General features: G+C 35.1%; 2 protein-coding genes across 3 annotated transcripts in view; one reads left to right on the forward strand and one right to left on the reverse strand.

Moving 5' to 3' along the window:
• Positions 1 to 1,876, forward strand: part of LOC128863527 (leucine-rich repeat and fibronectin type-III domain-containing protein 2) — a 43,401-nt gene extending 41,525 nt beyond the window's left edge. For both annotated transcript variants that reach the window (XM_054102733.1, XM_054102734.1), the window contains exon 9: positions 1,080 to 1,876. In XM_054102733.1, the coding sequence (XP_053958708.1) occupies positions 1,080 to 1,209 (130 nt within the window). In that variant the 3' untranslated portion in view covers positions 1,210 to 1,876. The remainder of the gene's footprint in view (positions 1 to 1,079) is intronic.
• A 3,936-nt stretch (positions 1,877 to 5,812) lies between these two features.
• LOC128863542 (rab3 GTPase-activating protein catalytic subunit) lies at positions 5,813 to 16,869 on the reverse strand. Its single transcript, XM_054102758.1, has 7 exons — positions 15,485 to 16,869; positions 15,254 to 15,426; positions 7,656 to 8,011; positions 7,483 to 7,602; positions 7,265 to 7,368; positions 7,064 to 7,189; positions 5,813 to 6,995 (listed from the first exon to the last, which is right to left on the reverse strand). Exons 1-7 carry the CDS (start codon positions 16,790 to 16,792, stop codon positions 6,489 to 6,491), a joined length of 2,694 nt encoding a protein of 897 aa, XP_053958733.1. The 5' UTR covers positions 16,793 to 16,869; the 3' UTR covers positions 5,813 to 6,488.
• Positions 16,870 to 18,208: the final 1,339 nt, after the last annotated feature.

An 18,208-nucleotide genomic window follows, 5' to 3' on the forward strand; every position in this document is an offset into this window, starting at 1 on the left:
TGATCGTCGCATGGATAATTTAAAAGAGGATTGTTTTATTGGTTTTCAAAATGACGATTCATCTTCTCAAAGCAATTAATGCAGTGAATATTTGCAATTTTTGGTGAATGAATCCTTAACACAAAGCTTTTCTTCCATTTTAACAAGCGAACTTGAGACTCGAAACCTCTACCGTCGGATAAAAATATCAAGGCCCATAGAAGGAAAGACATAAAATTCTGGAAAATAATACATTTTACGGATGATACTCGTATTAAATTTAATATAATTGGTCCTGCTGGGAAGACTTTTGTTCGTCGTGAAAAAGCCAACCTCTGTGGGGGTTTCTTGGTTCTTGCGCCGCGCGCAAGTCCAAACCAGTTTGAGTTTTAGTTTAGTTTGGCCGATCTGTTTTGAAGAAATAATTTCATATATTCAATATAAATCTGAAATATGGTTGTCTTCATGCCTTTCCTATGAAAACAAATTGGAATTAAAAGTTTGAAAGGAATTTGCGGACAAAAGTGAAAAATTGGTAGTAAGTAATTAATCTTTAAGTATTTGTTTTTATTTAGAAAAAAAATATAAATTTTGGCCAAAAATATTCAACCAAGGTTGAACTGTGGTTTTGTCTGCTTAAATCATTTGTATATTTATAGTATATCAAGACTTTGTTCATCGACATAATGATCGTCAAGATCTCTTATGACATTATGTAAAATACATGCGGTTTTTATTTTATACAAGCATGTTCTTCTGGCTTTATTTGTTATACGAAAAATACGGCATTTTGCATCCAATATGCCAAAAGAGCATTGAACACACTTCGGAAAACGTAAAAAGCTTTTCTTAAAATTCTCACATTTTACATTTGAATTTTTTGATGGAAATGGTCACATTATGAACGTTTCAAAGAATGTATGTACCTACATATATGGAATTTATCAAAAATGATTTTATCTAAGTACAAAGCAAGAAGGACTGTATGCCAGAGCATACGTCTCTTATACAGCCTTACTTTAATACATACCATATTCATATAATATATTCCTTCACATAGCATAAGTAGAAGGTAACATATTTTCTCTGAACTATTTCAGTTACTCCCATGCTGGTTCTACGCATACCTTAAACAACTACTGTGACACGTCCGACAATTGGACTGACCACGACATGGACATTTATATGGCAAGGAATCCAACAACACGCAACGGTCTGGTGCCATTATGAGGGCAGGCTTTACTCACCTGATATTTCGATGATGTATTAAATTTAGATGAGATTTTCTAATGACGCGTTATGTTTTGACGTCCACTTGGATTGGAGCGGCGATATCAACCATGTTGTCATCAAAACCTAACATGTTCCCCATAAACAAGCACATCAAGTACGGCCATATCAAGTTGACCACATTAAACACAAAAACGCGCGATATAAACCTAATCAAAATGAACTTTTACTAAATAATTTAAGTGCTTTCCTGATGGTATTTTTAATCTTCGATTTCGTTTCCACAAATTAACCACTTATATAAGTAGAACTCAGATGAAAAAAACGGGCCTGATGAGATGTAGCCTTATGCACATGTACTATACATACATATTATTCTTAAGCACTTTACTTCGGACTACGACGACAAATAAAATAAAAAAGTAATTTAATGATAATATTTGTAACTGAACTTAAGTACCATAGACGATAACAGTTTTACATACAGGGCAACGGCAATAATAAAACTAGTATGTACTTTTAACATAAAGTCGAAATGTTTTGAGTTGTATAGATATATATAAGTATATTAAGCATATACACATTTATATATTTTGTATATACATTTGTTTGGATGAATAATTATAATAAAACGCCTAATAGTAGTTATAACACGTATACTTATATATTATATATAATGCGAACGGAGGGTCTTCTTGCCAAAAAGCAACTGTTGTTAAAACAAATAACAAAGTGGTAAATTCGGTCCAGACCGAACTTTACATACCGTGCAAATTTTAGTTAAATTAAATGTATACTGTTAATTTTCGGAACCGGACTAAGTCATGGGTAATGTGAGTTATAAATTGTAACATCAGACGGACCAACGAAATTTAGTTCCTATGCGATCTCAATAATATTGGGTTAGATTAGGTTGACCTGGCTGACTGAAAGCCATCACATATACCAGTTGGTCCTTACTCTGAAGCTTTAACCCCGAGATACATTTCAGCTTCTCATATTGTAGAGCTCATAAGCTTGTGTTCTAGCTAATGCAGGATACGAACATAGAAGATGTTCTAAAGTTTCCCCCTCTTCCAGTTCGTTGCAAAATCTGCAGTTAGCATTGTTTGTATATATTTGCTATCTTACACACACATACCCATGCATATGTGCCGCTAGCAAATTATGACCTGTCAGTATACCTATGACAGTTTTGCTTTCTTTTATAGATAGAGCTAGTACGAATCTAGCGTATTTATCTGCATGATTTTCGCAGTTTTGCAATAGGCTAGGTTGTTCCACCTCCTGCCTCTCCGTCTTTTCATGCCCGCAACGATGTCATTGTAGATCGTCTTTAAGGGTTTTAATATGTCGTTTTCTTGTTCAAATGGCATATAAACTGCGCTCTTGGCAATCTCATCTACAATGAAAGATACTGCAGTGATCAGGCAGGTTGACCGGCTACCTGATGCCCATCTCTGCGCGATAGATCCTTACACCTACCTACATTTTCGAGCCGTCAGTATTGCTGCTGCACTAAGTCTTACAGCAGATTTAGCTGCTAGACATTCTGCCACAATGTCAATCGGTGACTGGTTGAGTATTCTTTCAAGCGCTGGCGTCAGAGTAGTTCTCATCGCGCCTGTAGTGCAAATTGCACCAGGCCTTGAATACTTTCCATAGGTATTTTGTAAGTTGTTTTTCTTAGCACGGTCCACCACACTAAAGCACCGTAGAGTAATACTATCTTACTATAGCTGAATAGCACCAGTCCATTATAGAAGGAGATAGACCCCATGTAGCTCCCAGCATCCTTTTACATACATATAGTGCGTTACTGGCCTTTTTCTTCCTCACTAATATATTGTTCTTCCATCATAGTTTTCTATCCAATATTACTCCAAAGTATAATACTTGGCGTCGTCTTTAAGAGTCAGTTCTACGCCGTTCAGCTTCGGGCAGAGCCAATTCGTGATCTTGTACCTTCTAGTAAAGAGTACTACAAGGTGAAGTCCAAAATAAACAAGACTGAGCTAAAATAGAAACGACATGAGCTTTGTTCTGATAACTTTGAGTTTATTTATGCAAAATAGTCCCCTCTGGCCTTGGTACAAGCCTTTTGGATGGCCTCTACGGACGCAAAACGTTTTCCTTTCATGCTCAAATGCAATTTTCCGAATAGGTAGAAGTCACAGGGAGCCATATCAGGCGAATGCGGAGAGTGATCGATAGTTAAAATGCGAATTCTAGTCAAAATATCAGTTACCAGAGTGGATCGATGAGATGGTGCATTATCATGCAATAAGCGCCAACTTCCTCCTTCGCGGCATTCAGGGCGAATTCGACGAATGCGATGCAAGAAACGCTTCAAACCGCCAAGATAAAAAAAAAGCATTGACGGTTTGGCCCATTGGCACAAACTCCATGTGGACAATTCCCTTGGAATCGTAAAGACAAATGAGCATCGATTTGATTTTTGACTTCTCCAAAATGATTTTTGGGGCCTTCCATTTGGCACTTTCACGCTTAGTTTCAGGTTCATGTTGGAAACACCACCACCAAAAGTTCTCGCCTCTTTAATGAGGTCTTTCGAATGTTGAATTCTGAGCAATTTTTGGTCCTCAGTTAACTTGGGTGGAATGAAACGTGCACAGACCTTTCGTAAGCACAAATGATCAGTTAAAATGGGATAAATCTACGTTTTGTAGATATTGTACTCTGATTACACGAATTTCAACGATGGTTTCGGTTCATTTTTGATAAATTTACGAACAATTTCGATGGAGTTTTCGGTGATTACTGATTTTGGGCGGCCCGTATGTTCATTGTCATATATGTCCTCTCAACCATCTCTGAAGCGTGTAAGCCACTCATGAACTCCGTTTTACCGGTTTTAAAACCCGGGCACTTTTTACCCCGGGCCCGGAGTTCTCAGAGGGGCCCGGACCCGAGAGTAATTCGAATTATATGAATTAGACATAATTGGAAAGGGCCCGCATTTGCAATTTTCTCCCGGTGCCCGGATATGCTCTCTACGGCCCTGCCTCTGTGTATACACATAAATATATATTTATATGCATGTATGTAGGTATATGTCACCTATATATGTATGTAAATTTTGAAATATACTTCCAAAAAATCCTAGAAAAAAAATTTAAAATGCCTTATTCTCTTCTCCAATTTGATTAAGACGCCGAAATGTTCAAAGTTTACAATTGGAAAATATCAAAAATTGATCTTTATTGTAACCCCCAAAAATGGTTCGTAAAAATCAACTTTGTCTTTACTGAGCTTTTATTACATTTTGCGAACTGTTCTCCGTGTGCACTTCTCTATAGTGAGAAAAGGAGATACTGCAATAACAGCTCATAATTTATCTTACAACAAAAGCAAAATGTAAAAAATGTCTAAGAGAGTGATAAGAGTCGAAATTCTGTGGACTGTGGCTGTTTTAATAGACTCCGAGTTGATTGCTTGGCACGCAATCAAAATAGTTATTGAAGGCTTTCTAGGTAAAAATAGATCAGAAACTGTAAACTATGTTGGATGCATTCAAAAAGCTTGAAGTCAACATGTATCTCAAAATTCATTTGATTCATGTGATATGGAATACATGAAATACAAATGTATCATTGAATTTTACTAAAAGTCTTCTAAAACTAAATTAAAAAAACTCAATATTTGTACTGGACTTACCATATTATTTAATATAGCATTTGATGAATATTGCGAAACTTGAATACACTGTAAAAAAAATTGTGACCCGGTAGACCAAAACCCAGCTGGGGTTTTACTATACTACATGGCTTTGGCCCGAGAATTGCTGTCGCTGTAAATTAGGCGAGTGGACATTTTCACAATTTCTTTAAAATCTTTCAGCGTATTTCTTTCTTTAGGTTTATCACTTTTACCAAATTTTAGATTTATGCTGAATTTATATAAGACTTATCATGTTTCTTTTTTGAAAATTACCCTTAAATACCGCAAATATGCTGAGTTTGGCTAAAATATCTAAACTTCTTCTCGAGTTCACATCAAACGGATGTTTGGAAATTTAGCCTCAACATATAAAAACTGTGAGTGGTTTTTTTCCGATCTGAATAAAATTGATATTAAATTTGGGCAGAGTTAATCTTTTGTTCAAGTACTTTTACGAAATCCTACGAGCCGGTAGAGGGTAGTATTCCTTAGCTTACCCAACCCACATTTACATACAACAAACGCAAACAATAATACATCATTGGCCAGTGAAGTTTGTTAACAATGCTGACATCTTGAAAACTAACGCATTTTGCTGGTTGAAAGCCAAACCTACTAATGAAGAAACTAAATTTAAATACTTTAACACGCTGTGCTTCTCGTAAATTGCATTATGGTTGGTATTTATAATTTGTATCTTCAATATATGAATACCAAACAAAATTGACTTTTATAACCAAGTCCGCAAAAATTATACTTTACCTGTTCTCCATTTGAAAGCTTTTTTATTACAATTGCACCAACTTCTTGCTCATCGTCCAGAAGTAAATAATAATCCGGGCAAAATTTTACTAAAAATAATAAAGGGGATTTCAAAAGACGCGCCTAGATGTTGTTTTAAAATAAAATATACAAATTTAGATTATTTCAGATTTCACTATTTTTATTTAAATTATGGCTTTTAAAGATACGCTTTTTCCACTTCAATCTGAACAACCTTGGCCCGCTGTACTTTTTAAACGTTCGCATAAGACATTTTTTATATTTTCTACATTTTGCTCTGAACCCACCACTATGTAAGTAAATTTATTCAACTTTAGGGTTAGAATATTGTTAAATAATTCTTTTTATTTGAAGTTATTATTTGAAGCTAGGCACTTTGTCTTTCCTTGCATGCATTTTTCATTAAACCAAATGCTCAATACTACTCGATTTTTTAATGACTTTATACAAAGCCAAAAAACTAAGTATAACTACTTACACGTGCATATATTCTCTACGTTCTTGAGGAAGACGACCGAAATATCGATTTAAAAATCAAACCTTTTTTGTAAATACGCAATAGGACATAAAAATATGTTTGGAAGTCGGCAATTTCGACAAATACCCACGCATATTTTAGTTGAAAACGTTGAGGCAGTTCTGGTCTTCCAGTTGTGATGGTATTTTAGCGGATGAAGAAATATAAATGCTGCATATGTACACAGGTATACGTATGTGCAGAAAGTTTTTTTAGCTGGATACAATTTAAACAATCAGCAATACAAATATTATACATATATTCCATCTAATCCGTTTATCAGATAAAAGGTTTCGCTTCAAAGAAGTGTAGTATTTTCAGTAAATGCACCACATAAACGTACTTCTTCGCCCGTCACAATTGCTCGTAAAAATTGTGGCCCAAAAGCCATATCACCACGCACTCGCAAAACATACTCCTTAATTATCAAATTGCTACGCAATTCTTTGACCAAATGAAGATTAGCTGTTTCAGCTTCGTTGAATCTATAATTATGTTTAGCAATTCTGTCTAAACCAGTTATGCTGCAACTATTTTCATTTTCAATCATTTCACGGAACTTTTGCTTTACTTCTTCCAATGATATGCAGTCTGGATAGCCTGCCAATTGTTCAAAACATTTATATTGATATAATTGTGTTTCCATCTTTTCTAGGTTTTCAATTAGATGTTCCGGATTGGGTGTTTTCTGTTCGACACCAGTATCAAATATCTCAACATCACGCGATAAATGGCATAATTCAGCAAATAATGCTTCAATTCCAGTTTCAAAAATATCTAATACGTTTGCTGTTTCCAAAATATCCTATGGTATTTAAATTTGATTGAAAATAAATATATTTCAGTTTTCAAATTGAGAGATTAAAGAGATACCTTGAACTTTATTAAAGCAGCATGTAGTAGCGGTATTATTGTTAACTCATAAATTTCACTTATATTCCGAGTTTCCAAAAATGTCAAAACCTTCATCGCCTCAGTCGTTTCATCAAATAAACGTTTCTGTGCGAAAGACGTATGTACGTAAATTTGTTTCAAATTTAATTAAATTCTATATTTCAGATTAAGAATTCAGACCTGTTTGCTAGCTGGCACAGGTTGTGCTTTTTGCCAAACCGTCTGCCAAGTATTACCCGGAACTTGCATGCGGACGCTTAGCCTCCCTATTGTCGATTGTTCATCTAAACATACAAATAATTAGAGAAAGTAATTTAGATTAAACATTTTCTACATTTTATCGATTACAGTATTCTACCAAGATATGTATGATATGTATTCTGTATATGTTATTTTACCTTCTTCCCAGTCTTTGGGACTGTACCATCGTATGAAATCCTCTATTTTTCCTTTTGGATTTGCTGCTTTAAAGGCTTCCATATCAGAAAGCAAAGAAGAGAACATCTCCATGTTCAAACCTGTTTAATTTAGAATAAATTATTGAAATTTGAAAAACTTATTTATTTAAAACCTGAACCAGATCCTAGTCTCAGCATTGCTTCTGCATCTGCTTGCAATTCATCTTCAGTTTTAGGCACAGGATCTTGTGTAATAGGTACGTACAACGGCTCATCACAGTCTAATAATTTGAGGTCACCTAAGCATCTGTCACGACCTTCTGGAGCATATTCTGTGCATTCATAGAACTCATCGTCGTCTTCATCGCCAGTTTCGCTGGAAGCTTCCTCGAAGCTGTTATCAATTATTTTTGGTTCTCTCTGTTCTTTGTCATATTTTCGAAACTTAGAACGCTCAATACAATAGTTCAGCATTTGCAATTTTTGATTTAGTAAACAAGTGCGCGTGTTAGGAAATCCGCTAACAACTCTAATTAAACAAAAAATATATATTTGAATTGATTGCTCTAGTCGACTTTGATTGGTCTAAGGTCGTATTACAATTTAATAAGAAATAAAATAGTCAAGAGATATCCTATCCTATCCTTTCTTTAAAAGTATGTAGATGTCCTCACACTATTAACTGCAAAACTTCAACTCACTGGATTTTTTTTAGAACACACTTATTTTTGTCCTCTTCACATTTGGATTTTTTTTGCCCATTTCAAGGAAACCAAATACATAAAAAAATGCATAGCAGCTTAAGATATGGTGCAAAAGTATGATCTTCCGTCTTTGCAACACATCGTGTGATGAGTAGCGAGATGTTGTTCTTAAAGACCGACCATTTTCATAAGTTTCAATAATTTTGATGCGATTTTTTATCGTGTAAAATTGTACATCTGTCTACTTGACAAATGACATCAAAATAGGTGTCATCTAGCAATTATTCACTACTGAGATTCTTTATAAACTAACCTAGGGTAGACATTTTATGTGGAAAGCTTCTCCGAATTAATCAAACGTTTTCGTATTTCGGAAAATTCAGTTGATTTAAATCACTAGCAATTTTTAATTTTCATTCCGCTATGGGCGGTTTGTTAAAAAATAGGCTAGTTAGCTAAATTTTCCACCATAGAAGTTTTGCGAAAACTGTGTACATTACTTTCCTCAGTTACATTCTGTGTCCAAAAGATCTATTTTGATAGAATATGAGTTAGTAAAGGGCTCAATATCTCGATTTAAAGAAAAATCGGTCATGAGAAATTGTATCATTTCAAAGCATCATTTTCTTTTTAAATTCAACCACTTTTAATGCACAAGTCTTTGAATTCCCTCTAAAGTAAAATAAATTGTGTAGAGCTAAATCAAATTACATCTCTAGCTGATTTCCAGTGAAATTTTGGTGACATTCGGTTCAGTGGAAGCGAAGTTTATGGTGATGATTGTCTATCTCGTACCAGAGTTTATGAGTGGTTTACACGTTTCAGAAATGGTTTGAGGACATAAATGAAAATGAACATACGGGCCGCCCAAAATCAGTAATCACCAAAAACTCCATCGAAATTGTTCGTAAATTTATCAAAAATGAACCGAAATCATCGTTGAAATTCATGGAATCGGAGTTCAATATCTACAAAACATCGATTTATCGCATTTTAACTGATCATTTGGGCTTACGAAAGATCTGTGCACATTTCATTCCGCACAAGGTAACTGAGGACCAAAAATTGCTCAGAATTCAACATTCGAAAGACCTCATTAAAGAGGCGAGAAGAGACGAGAACTTCCTTTACAACATTTTAACTGGTGACGAAACGTGGCGTTTACAACATGAACCTGAAACTAAGCGTCAAAGTACCGAATGGAAGGCCCCAGACGAGCCACCACCCAAAAAATCGCGGTTGGAGAAGTAAAAAATCAAGTTGATGCTCATTTGTTTTTACGGTTCCAAGGAAATTGTCCACAAGGATTTTGTACCAACGGGCCAAACCGTCAATGCTTTTTTCTATCTCGGCGTTTTGAAGCGTTTGTGCATCGCATTTGTCGAATTCGCTCTGAATACCGCGAAGGAGGAAGTTGGCGCTTATTGCATGATAATGCACCATCTCATCGATCCACTCTGGTGACTGATTTTTTGACTAGAATTCGCATTTTAACCATCGATCACTCACCGCATTCGCCTGATATAGATCCCTGTGACTTCTACCTAATCGGAAATTGTATTTGGCCATGAAAGGAAAACGTTTTGCGTCCGTAGAGGCCATCCAAAAGGCTTGTACCGACATCCTGAAGGACATTCCGGATGACCTGAGACACTCTTTCGAAAAGCGCAAACGGTGTATCGAGGCCGGAGGGGACTATTTTGAATAAATAAATTCGAATTTATCAAAACAAAGCTCCTGTCGTTTCTATTTTAGTTCACTCTTGTTTATTTTGGACTTCGCCTTGTATATTATAGCCTTGGACAACGAAATAGCGCAGTTCTATTTCAATTAAGTAAGATAATTAAAGTTAATTTTTTCGCGTTATTGCGCATGAAAATTAGAGGGAGGACCTCACTGCGCACTTGAAAAGAAGAACATTATTTGGGACCTTCGTTTTCGTAAAATGGCATACATTCTCATCTGTAGTAATGTCAAATGTGTGAGTACAGACAAAAATATGTTTAAAAGAGAGTTCGAAAGACGCCTGCGCGAAAGACTACAATTCAGCAGGACAAGGTCACAGTTAAGAAAAGTAAGCGTGCCCCTTTTAGGTCTTTCCAAGTGATAACGTTGGAAATAACTCAGGAGTATAGCCTGAATATTATCAACCATACTTGTACGAAGGCACCTCAATGAAAAAATCCTCAAAAAACTACATTTATCTTTTGCAATTGGCCATAGAAGGAAAGATATAAAATTCTGGAAAATAATACTTTTTACGGACCAAATTAAATTTAATATAATTGGTCCTGCTAGGAAGACTTTTGTTCATCGTGAAAAAGCCAAATCCCGGTATACAATAAAGACCTTGAAAGCACGGTGGGATTAACTTGAAAGGTGGAGAATAAATGGCAATATCGATAAGTTTGCTTATCTTGATATTCTCAAAAATACGATGGAGCCATATTCCTTCGAGTCCATGCTACTAAATTGGATATTCATTTATGATAACAACTCCAAGTGTACAACAAAAGTGGTGTGAAAAGTTGGCAAAGAAAATATTGCAGTTCTCAATGGGCCAACACAATTTGAAAATCTGTGAAACGATATTCAGGTTAAGGTTGGGCAAAAAAATTTAAAATTACCAATGAACTATGGCGAGGAGTATAGGAAGCCTGAAACTCTACTGCTTGGGACAGATGCCAAAAGTTAATAGATATTTTACTTCGCAGATGTGAAGCATTTTTTTAAAATAATGGATACGTAACAATATATTGTACTAACCAGGCAGGAAATAAATAAACAAATTTTACCAATTTGAAATAACTAATTTCTCTCATAACTTGTAGACCAGTAAAAGTGTGCTATTTCAGTGTCCAGTTCGAAATGTCATGAATTCCGATTTTTCGAACTGCTTATAATTGTAGATGTTGAATTATTAAATATTGTGCTTTTTTTTTGATAATACTGAAATAAAAGAATAGAATTGTGCCAAAATAACCGTTTTATTAGGTCATCCAGTAAATAGTAAGCTATTTCTCTGTTCAAGCTATATATTAAAATCAATGTAATTAATTTTTGTTTAAATGCTTATTTTTCTACATCCATTGCAGCTTTGCGCAATTCACCTTCTCTGCTATCTCTTTTTTCTTATATTGCATGAAGTTTATTTTTGCAGTGTGCTAATTAAGTTAGGGTTATATTGTATGTATATATCCCCTATAAATAATAATAAAAAACTTTTGTAACGACCTGTTACCTATATATGTATATCTATATATATGTATATGTATATATCTATATCTTGTAAGGTAGCTTTGATTGATATCTTTTTATTTGTAATACCAATCAGCATTTTCTTTTGCATATTAGTAAGCCTTTCCAAAAAGTTTTCTCTTCGCTGGTTTTGGTTTTGAGTGTCCTGGCAGGAGTGGACAGTTATTTTCCCCTCCTGCGATCGCTGAAATTCTGGATTCATCTTCTTTGCCCGGAGAACCTGGTGGGCCCAACTCGATGCATCCATGATTTGTGTGCCATCCAGTGGAACAAATTAAACCGCTCTATAAATTTCAATAATTTCAGTCTCCTCAACTGATATCTAAACCCCTTGCAACACCTTCCGGACTTATTTGTTTGTTTAACTGCAGCAAATTAGCCACGGCTTCTAGTGAGCAAAGGGAAAATTGCTTACACCTTCCAACCCTCGTTCAAATGATTAATATTTCTTAATCTTCTTTCCAAAAAAAATAAAAAAATTCGTATATACTTTTTACAATATAGATTGAAAATCTTCCCATTATTTCAAAAACAAAACTTTTTTTCTTAATATTTATAAATATGTATAACGAAAACGTGTTTCTAATAACTTTCGCCTATCGGCAGGCAATGACAAACCTACAAGTGTATTTCTGCCATGAAAAAACATTTCATAAAAAATATCCGTTCGGAGTCGGCTTAAGTCTGTAGGTTCCTCCATTTGTAGAACAACAACAAGATGCACGCCACAAATTGGAGGAGGAGTTCGGCCAAACACAAAGCGTGTAAGCGCCAATTGTATACATATATACTCGTATATATCGAGTTGGGCAATAAGTTTATAGCGTTTTTTATATATTATTTTATTTTGCCACGATTTGTTTGATGTTTGGTACAGGGTAAGTATTCGATAGAATTCTTTCTGACCTACAAAACTATGCATCTATTAGTATTTTTGAGTTATTTAATTTTTCATAAGTTTTGAGGCTTAGAAATTGGATACGCAAAAGGCACAAATCAACATTTTCGACACCTGCTGCAACAACAACAACACCTGCTCTTCTTTGCTTTTCATCAAAGTCAAAAAGCTTCCGAAGTAGCCCGGGACATTTGCGACGTGTAAGGAGAAGGTGTCCTAGGTCAGTCTACAGTACGGAATTCGTACTGGTCTCTTTGACGCCGATGAAATGTCCCGCAGCGGTGAAGAACGTCTCAAATTTTGAAGGAGAACGGTCACCAAACCAGTCGTAAATTGGCGGAAAAAATGAACTGCGATCATAAAGTGATTCTCTATCACCTTCATTTAAGGGGATTTACCGAAAAATTGGGAGCCTGAGTGTCTCACGAGCTTAACGAAAAAACAAAGAAAGTCGCCTTCAAATTGGTTTTGGATTGCCATCAAGCAAAACGAGTCATAAACAGAGCTTATTGTACCGAATCGTCACGGAAGATGAGAAATGGTGCCTATGCATCAATATGAAGCAAGAGCCTTAATAGATTAAGAGCCTTAGTAGATTTTTCCCATAACATTTCACGATGTAATTATTTCATATGCATTTATTGCAAAAGATACTCAAATATGTTCTAAGAATTAAAGGTCAAATTGTATTTATTATATAAATTAAATTTTTCTTATTGCTAGTATGCCATTTTTAATTTTTTATTAATTTAAAAGTATGCAAAATCATAAATTTTACAAGATAAAGCTTTTTTTACTTTTAGCGAGCTGATAAATTAATTATCACTTAAAATAAAATAATATATTTTCATATGTTCATTTCAAGATCATCAAATATACTTCTTTCGCACTTCAGTATCATAAATCAGCAGCATTAAAAGATTTCGTTGACTTCGTTATGGTGTTGCCTTGGGTTTTATTATTTAAAATCATGTATTATATTGTACTTGCTATCGAAGACGTATATTAACTTAGCTTTTTTATGGCATTATGCGAAATACTTTAAGAACTCCTGTACAGTAATGCTTCGCGAATGGAATGGATTCAAACGAAATTCCTTCCTTTTGCTTTCAGCCTCTTATTTTTCCGACTTGCCACCATCTATGCAGTGCGCTGATAGCGTTTATTGGGTGTTTGGCAGAGCTCCTTCTCCAATTTGTGATGTTTGTCTTGATGTTGTGCCGCAAATGGAGAGACTTACAGTTTTATGCCGTCTCTGATTGGCAGATGGGTTTTTATGCGGGTTTTTTTTCATAGCAGAAATACGCTCGGAGGCTTACCATTGCCTGCTGGCATCCGTTATTAGAACTTTTTCTATCCCGGGCAATAACGAATGATAATCACGCATCAACCTGTTCGGCTACGGCGGCCGAGCAGTAGTTCTTAGTCTAGTTGTACTCGAACTAAAAGTGCGTCGAGACATATGCGCTGTTTGCCGGTTCGTCAATAGCAATGGTTGACAGCGATCTTATTGATGAACTTGGGTTACATGACCGAGACCAACGCTTGAATTTACAGTGGTTCGAGAGACGTGCAGCACTATGGCGAGAACTTGCACCAGATCTATCCCGACCAACAGTTCAGTCAGGCGCTCTCATCTCTCTCTAATTATTTATTTTTTATTATTAAAGTCAAACATACAACCATAGGTTATTTTTACAATGATTGACCTTAGGAATAGTTTACATAAAAGGATTAACAGTAAAATCAAAATTAAAATTAAAATTACAGTTGGTAGTAAAGAAGTATAAGTTGGAGAAAGTATTAAAAGGAAAGTAAGGTAAAAATAGTAGTAGTAGGAGTAGGGATTAATAGGAAGAGATTTAAATAATGTGGAACCATTTGAGTACATTCAGCAATTTTCGGCAAGGCAGCGAAGCAATTTATTTTTGAAACACGAGCTTTCTTTTATACGTTTAATTTTGTAAGGTAAGGTATTCCAAAGATGGACAGAAAACACAAAGTATTGACGTTCAGGCACCAAACAACTGTATTTCATCGGGACTAAGTTTAACGAACGGCAGGACTTTGAAAGCATAAGTCGATCTTTGAGGTATCTGGGTTTCTGAGTGTTTATGATCTTGTGGAGTAAAACTAAACATTTAAACCTAAGCAAGTCGTAAAAGGATACGGAAGCAATTTTTTTCGAACTTTTTCTCGATAACCTCCAGTAAGCTTTTGATTTCTTTTTCATGAGTTTTAAGTGATTTGAATTTTTGAAGACAGCTTTTTGCAGAGCGGTCCGAAACACGTCCGTTACGCTTGACATACAGATATAAATACATATTATACAGATATTAGCCTAGGTATTTATCAAAAAAATGGCCAGGAGTCAGTGTTGCTGTTTGTTTTTTGCCGCACTGAATGAGGTAATCGTTTATTTAGATAATATACCAAAACAAAAAGTAATATCGCACAGATCTATTTTGAAAACACATCTCATACCAAGAATCATCAAACCCATTTATTATCATATATTATTATATCTGGACAGCAAGTCTGATCTACACTTTACTTGTTGCAATTCCATTAATACCTTTTTACGTTATTAGCCCATCATTTGTCGTCGTCGAGTTATTCATCTGCAATAATTAGTATTTGGTATCCCATAAAACTTGATTTACTTTTTTTGGACCTCTACAGAGTGCTTATGGCAATGGTTTCTGACAAATTTGTAACCGATAAACCGAACTCTTATTTACGATGTATGTAATATTTACTCTTAAGGGAAAATTTTTATATTTGTTTCTGTGTACAGAAATCTAAGCCGTTAGCATAATTTATTTTATTTTAAATCAGAAATTGATAGCCGTCTTATCCAACTAACATATACATATAATGTTAATCAGAAATCATTATTATTTCAACTCACCCTGGTATAGATAATCTCACATCCCATATAAATTGAAGCTCCCTTGTGAATGAAGCCCAAAGTTGAGCCAGTCCGGCCTTACCGCCGTAATGTGCGTTACAAGTGGCTAGTAGGCAACTTAGACGACTAGACAAACAATCTAAAGGTGCTGATTTTATTCTATGAGGGTCAAACTAGAAATACATTGGCAATTGAAAAAACAAAAAAAATATGGTTCAATTCACATAATACCTCATTATTTTTATCTTTTTCGTCATTTGCATAATTATATTGTGCAGTATCAGGATATAAATCGGGAAATAAGAAAACTAGGAACTCCTTTAATTCATTTTCGTTCAGCGGACCAGCAATTTTTTTAGGATGCTTCGGAAAATTTGAACTTTCAAAAAAGTTAGAACTATTATTTCGGTGAAATTGTGGGTCCGTTAAGTGCCGTAATGCTTTTGCCATATTAGTACCATTAGAATATTCTGTTATGCTCCGTCCTACGAAAGACTCCAATGTATCTTTATCATAGCACAATTTATAAAAATCCCGTAAACAACTCGTCAAATACGAAACTGCGTGAGCTATTTGGTACATGTTACAACTGGCTGATTTAGAAGGTACAAAATCAGAATGAAGAGGCGAATCTATTGCAACGTTTTCCGAAATCTCCAACCAATTGTATACAAGGTATATTTCTGTACCGGCATCTGGGAAGTATCCACATGGTAGCGCTATAAACTTATTCGAATATAAAACTATGTCATTCGATTTATCTTTGTCATTTTCGTACAGGGGTTTAAGAAAAGGTACTTTCATAGGGAATCGAATTTGCTCAATTTGGAGAGCATATGTGTTTCGCACTGAGACAGTAATCGGTTGCACACATTTTGTCGGAAGTTTCTCCTTAAATATTGTCATCAAACCGGATAAGTATCGGCATTCAATCGGAGTTTGTTTAAGCACAACTAAATCAAAACTTGTTCGTAGTGTGGAATGCATTGCTGTTCCGAGGAAGATACTCCATTTATGATCATAGATTTGCACAAAAATCGGGACCATTGGGCAATACTCAGCTGCCACAACCGTTGATGCGCTTAGAAAAAAGCAAACCTCCGAAGGATTAGATAAATGTTGTTGGGACTGATGTGGGGAAATTAACACAAATCGACGCAACCCATACATACAAGAAATTGTATGCGCACTGCTCAAATTCTTCAACACTAACGGGGGACCGAATGTATTTTTAACCGTCATTAGGTCTTCACATATATACTTGTTTACGGAGAGTTTTGAAGAATCCTCTCTCTTTAAATTTGAATTGCAGGATTCGTAAAAACTTACTGATATTTTCGCTTTATGCAGTAAGAGTAATTCTGTCCGAATATCCCAATTGCAGCGGAACACATCCGTATCGACTTGGTCAGGACAGCCAACATCACTTATTGAAAGTTTTTGAAACACTTCACCAAGTTGGGCAGTAAAAACCTCCCAATCAGACACAGTGCTAAAATCCTGCCTATAAAAACCACTATCATCGATTTCTTCAGCCATTATTATAACTTTATTTACTATTTTTCAACAGTTCCAATTAGGGATACGGAACTCGATACGATACGATACCAAGTCAATATTTTCTGTTCGATATCGATATTTTGTATACGATAATTTTAAAGCCATGAACCAATTATTAGAGATCACAACACTTTGCGACCGCCACGACTATAATAAAATAATTCGGACAATATATTATTGATTTGTTTGAGTTTTGAGTTATACGGTCAGACGCGTCTTTTTACTTATTTTTGTACTTGTATTCGAATTATTTCAGTGAAAATTAAATGCAAATGCATTTACTAATATCATCACTTTCCAATTTTAAACGCGAATAACAATTCATTGGAATTGACAACAGTATAGTGTTGCTGGATGCCTGCAAATGAAAATAAACATATGAACGAGAATTAAGTATTTCAGTTCAGTGTTGATGATGGGGATGGGGGTTATAGTACCTCCTTACTGCATACACGCATATGACGTTTTAATTTTTGGTTTAATGGTTTTTAAGTGGAAAATAGTTCTACGCAAAAATAGTGTGGCTGGCGTAGTCGAAGTTGGACTGATGAGAGTTATTTCTTTTAAGCGCGGCCGAAGACCACCCATGTTTTCTCAAGATTTATTCAAGCGAAATATTTAGTGTAATGCTTAACGCTTTGAAAATAAAGGGAGGATAGCAGTGAGTATCCCATCTTAAAACTTTAAACCGCACCCCCCGGAGGCTTATAGTTTTTAATTTAGAGTTGTCAGACTCATCAATTAAGAACGAAGGAGAAAATGTGGAATAAAACCCGAACGTTTTTCTAGAATATGTTATACACGTAAATACTTAATCGAAGCTTGAAAAGAATGGTATAAAAGATATCACAAAAAATAAGAAAGTAATTAAAAACTTAAAATCAAGATTTGGAGTGTATTGTAAGGCTTCGATAAACATTATAGCATAGAACTATTAACCGCGTTGACAGCCTAATGCCACGCTTCAATAAAATAACCCTCATCAGTCAAACTCTGGCAACGCCATCCACAGTATTTTTGCGTAGAGTTTTTTTCCGCGTGGTCAGCCTTCGGCCGCGCTTCCCAACAAATAACCCGCATCAGGCCAACACCATAGTATTTCTGCGTAGAACTCCTTTCCACGTTAAAACCAGGCACTATAACCCCCATTCTCATCATCAACTCTGAACTGAAATACTTAATTCTTGTTCATTTGCTTATTTTCATTTGCAGGAATCCGGCAACACAATATTGTTGTCAATCCCAATGAAGTGTTATTCGCGTTTAAAATTGGTAAGTGATGATATTAGTAAATGTATTTGCAATTAATTTTCATAGAAGTATTTCGAATACAAGTATTAAAACAAGTAAAAATACGCCTCTGACTGTATATTTTATATATTTACGTGAAGTTTA

The sequence above is a fragment of the Anastrepha ludens genome, chromosome 5, assembly GCF_028408465.1.
Source record: "Anastrepha ludens isolate Willacy chromosome 5, idAnaLude1.1, whole genome shotgun sequence".
NCBI classification, from domain to species: Eukaryota; Metazoa; Arthropoda; class Insecta; order Diptera; family Tephritidae; genus Anastrepha; species Anastrepha ludens.

What these genes read in the sequence shown, in the direction of transcription:
- LOC128863542 (XM_054102758.1), bottom strand. Translation starts at nt 16,792, where the DNA reads ATGGCTGAAGAAATCGATGATAGTGGTTTTTATAGGCAGGATTTTAGC. An exon ending in GTGAGATTATCTATACCAGG is followed by an intron (nt 8,012 to 15,253) that starts GTGAGTTGAAAT and finishes TTGTTTAATTAG; the next exon opens with AGTTGTTAGCGGATTTCCTA. An exon ending in CTGTGCCAGCTAGCAAACAG is followed by an intron (nt 7,190 to 7,264) that starts GTCTGAATTCTT and finishes TCTTTCGCACAG; the next exon opens with AAACGTTTATTTGATGAAAC.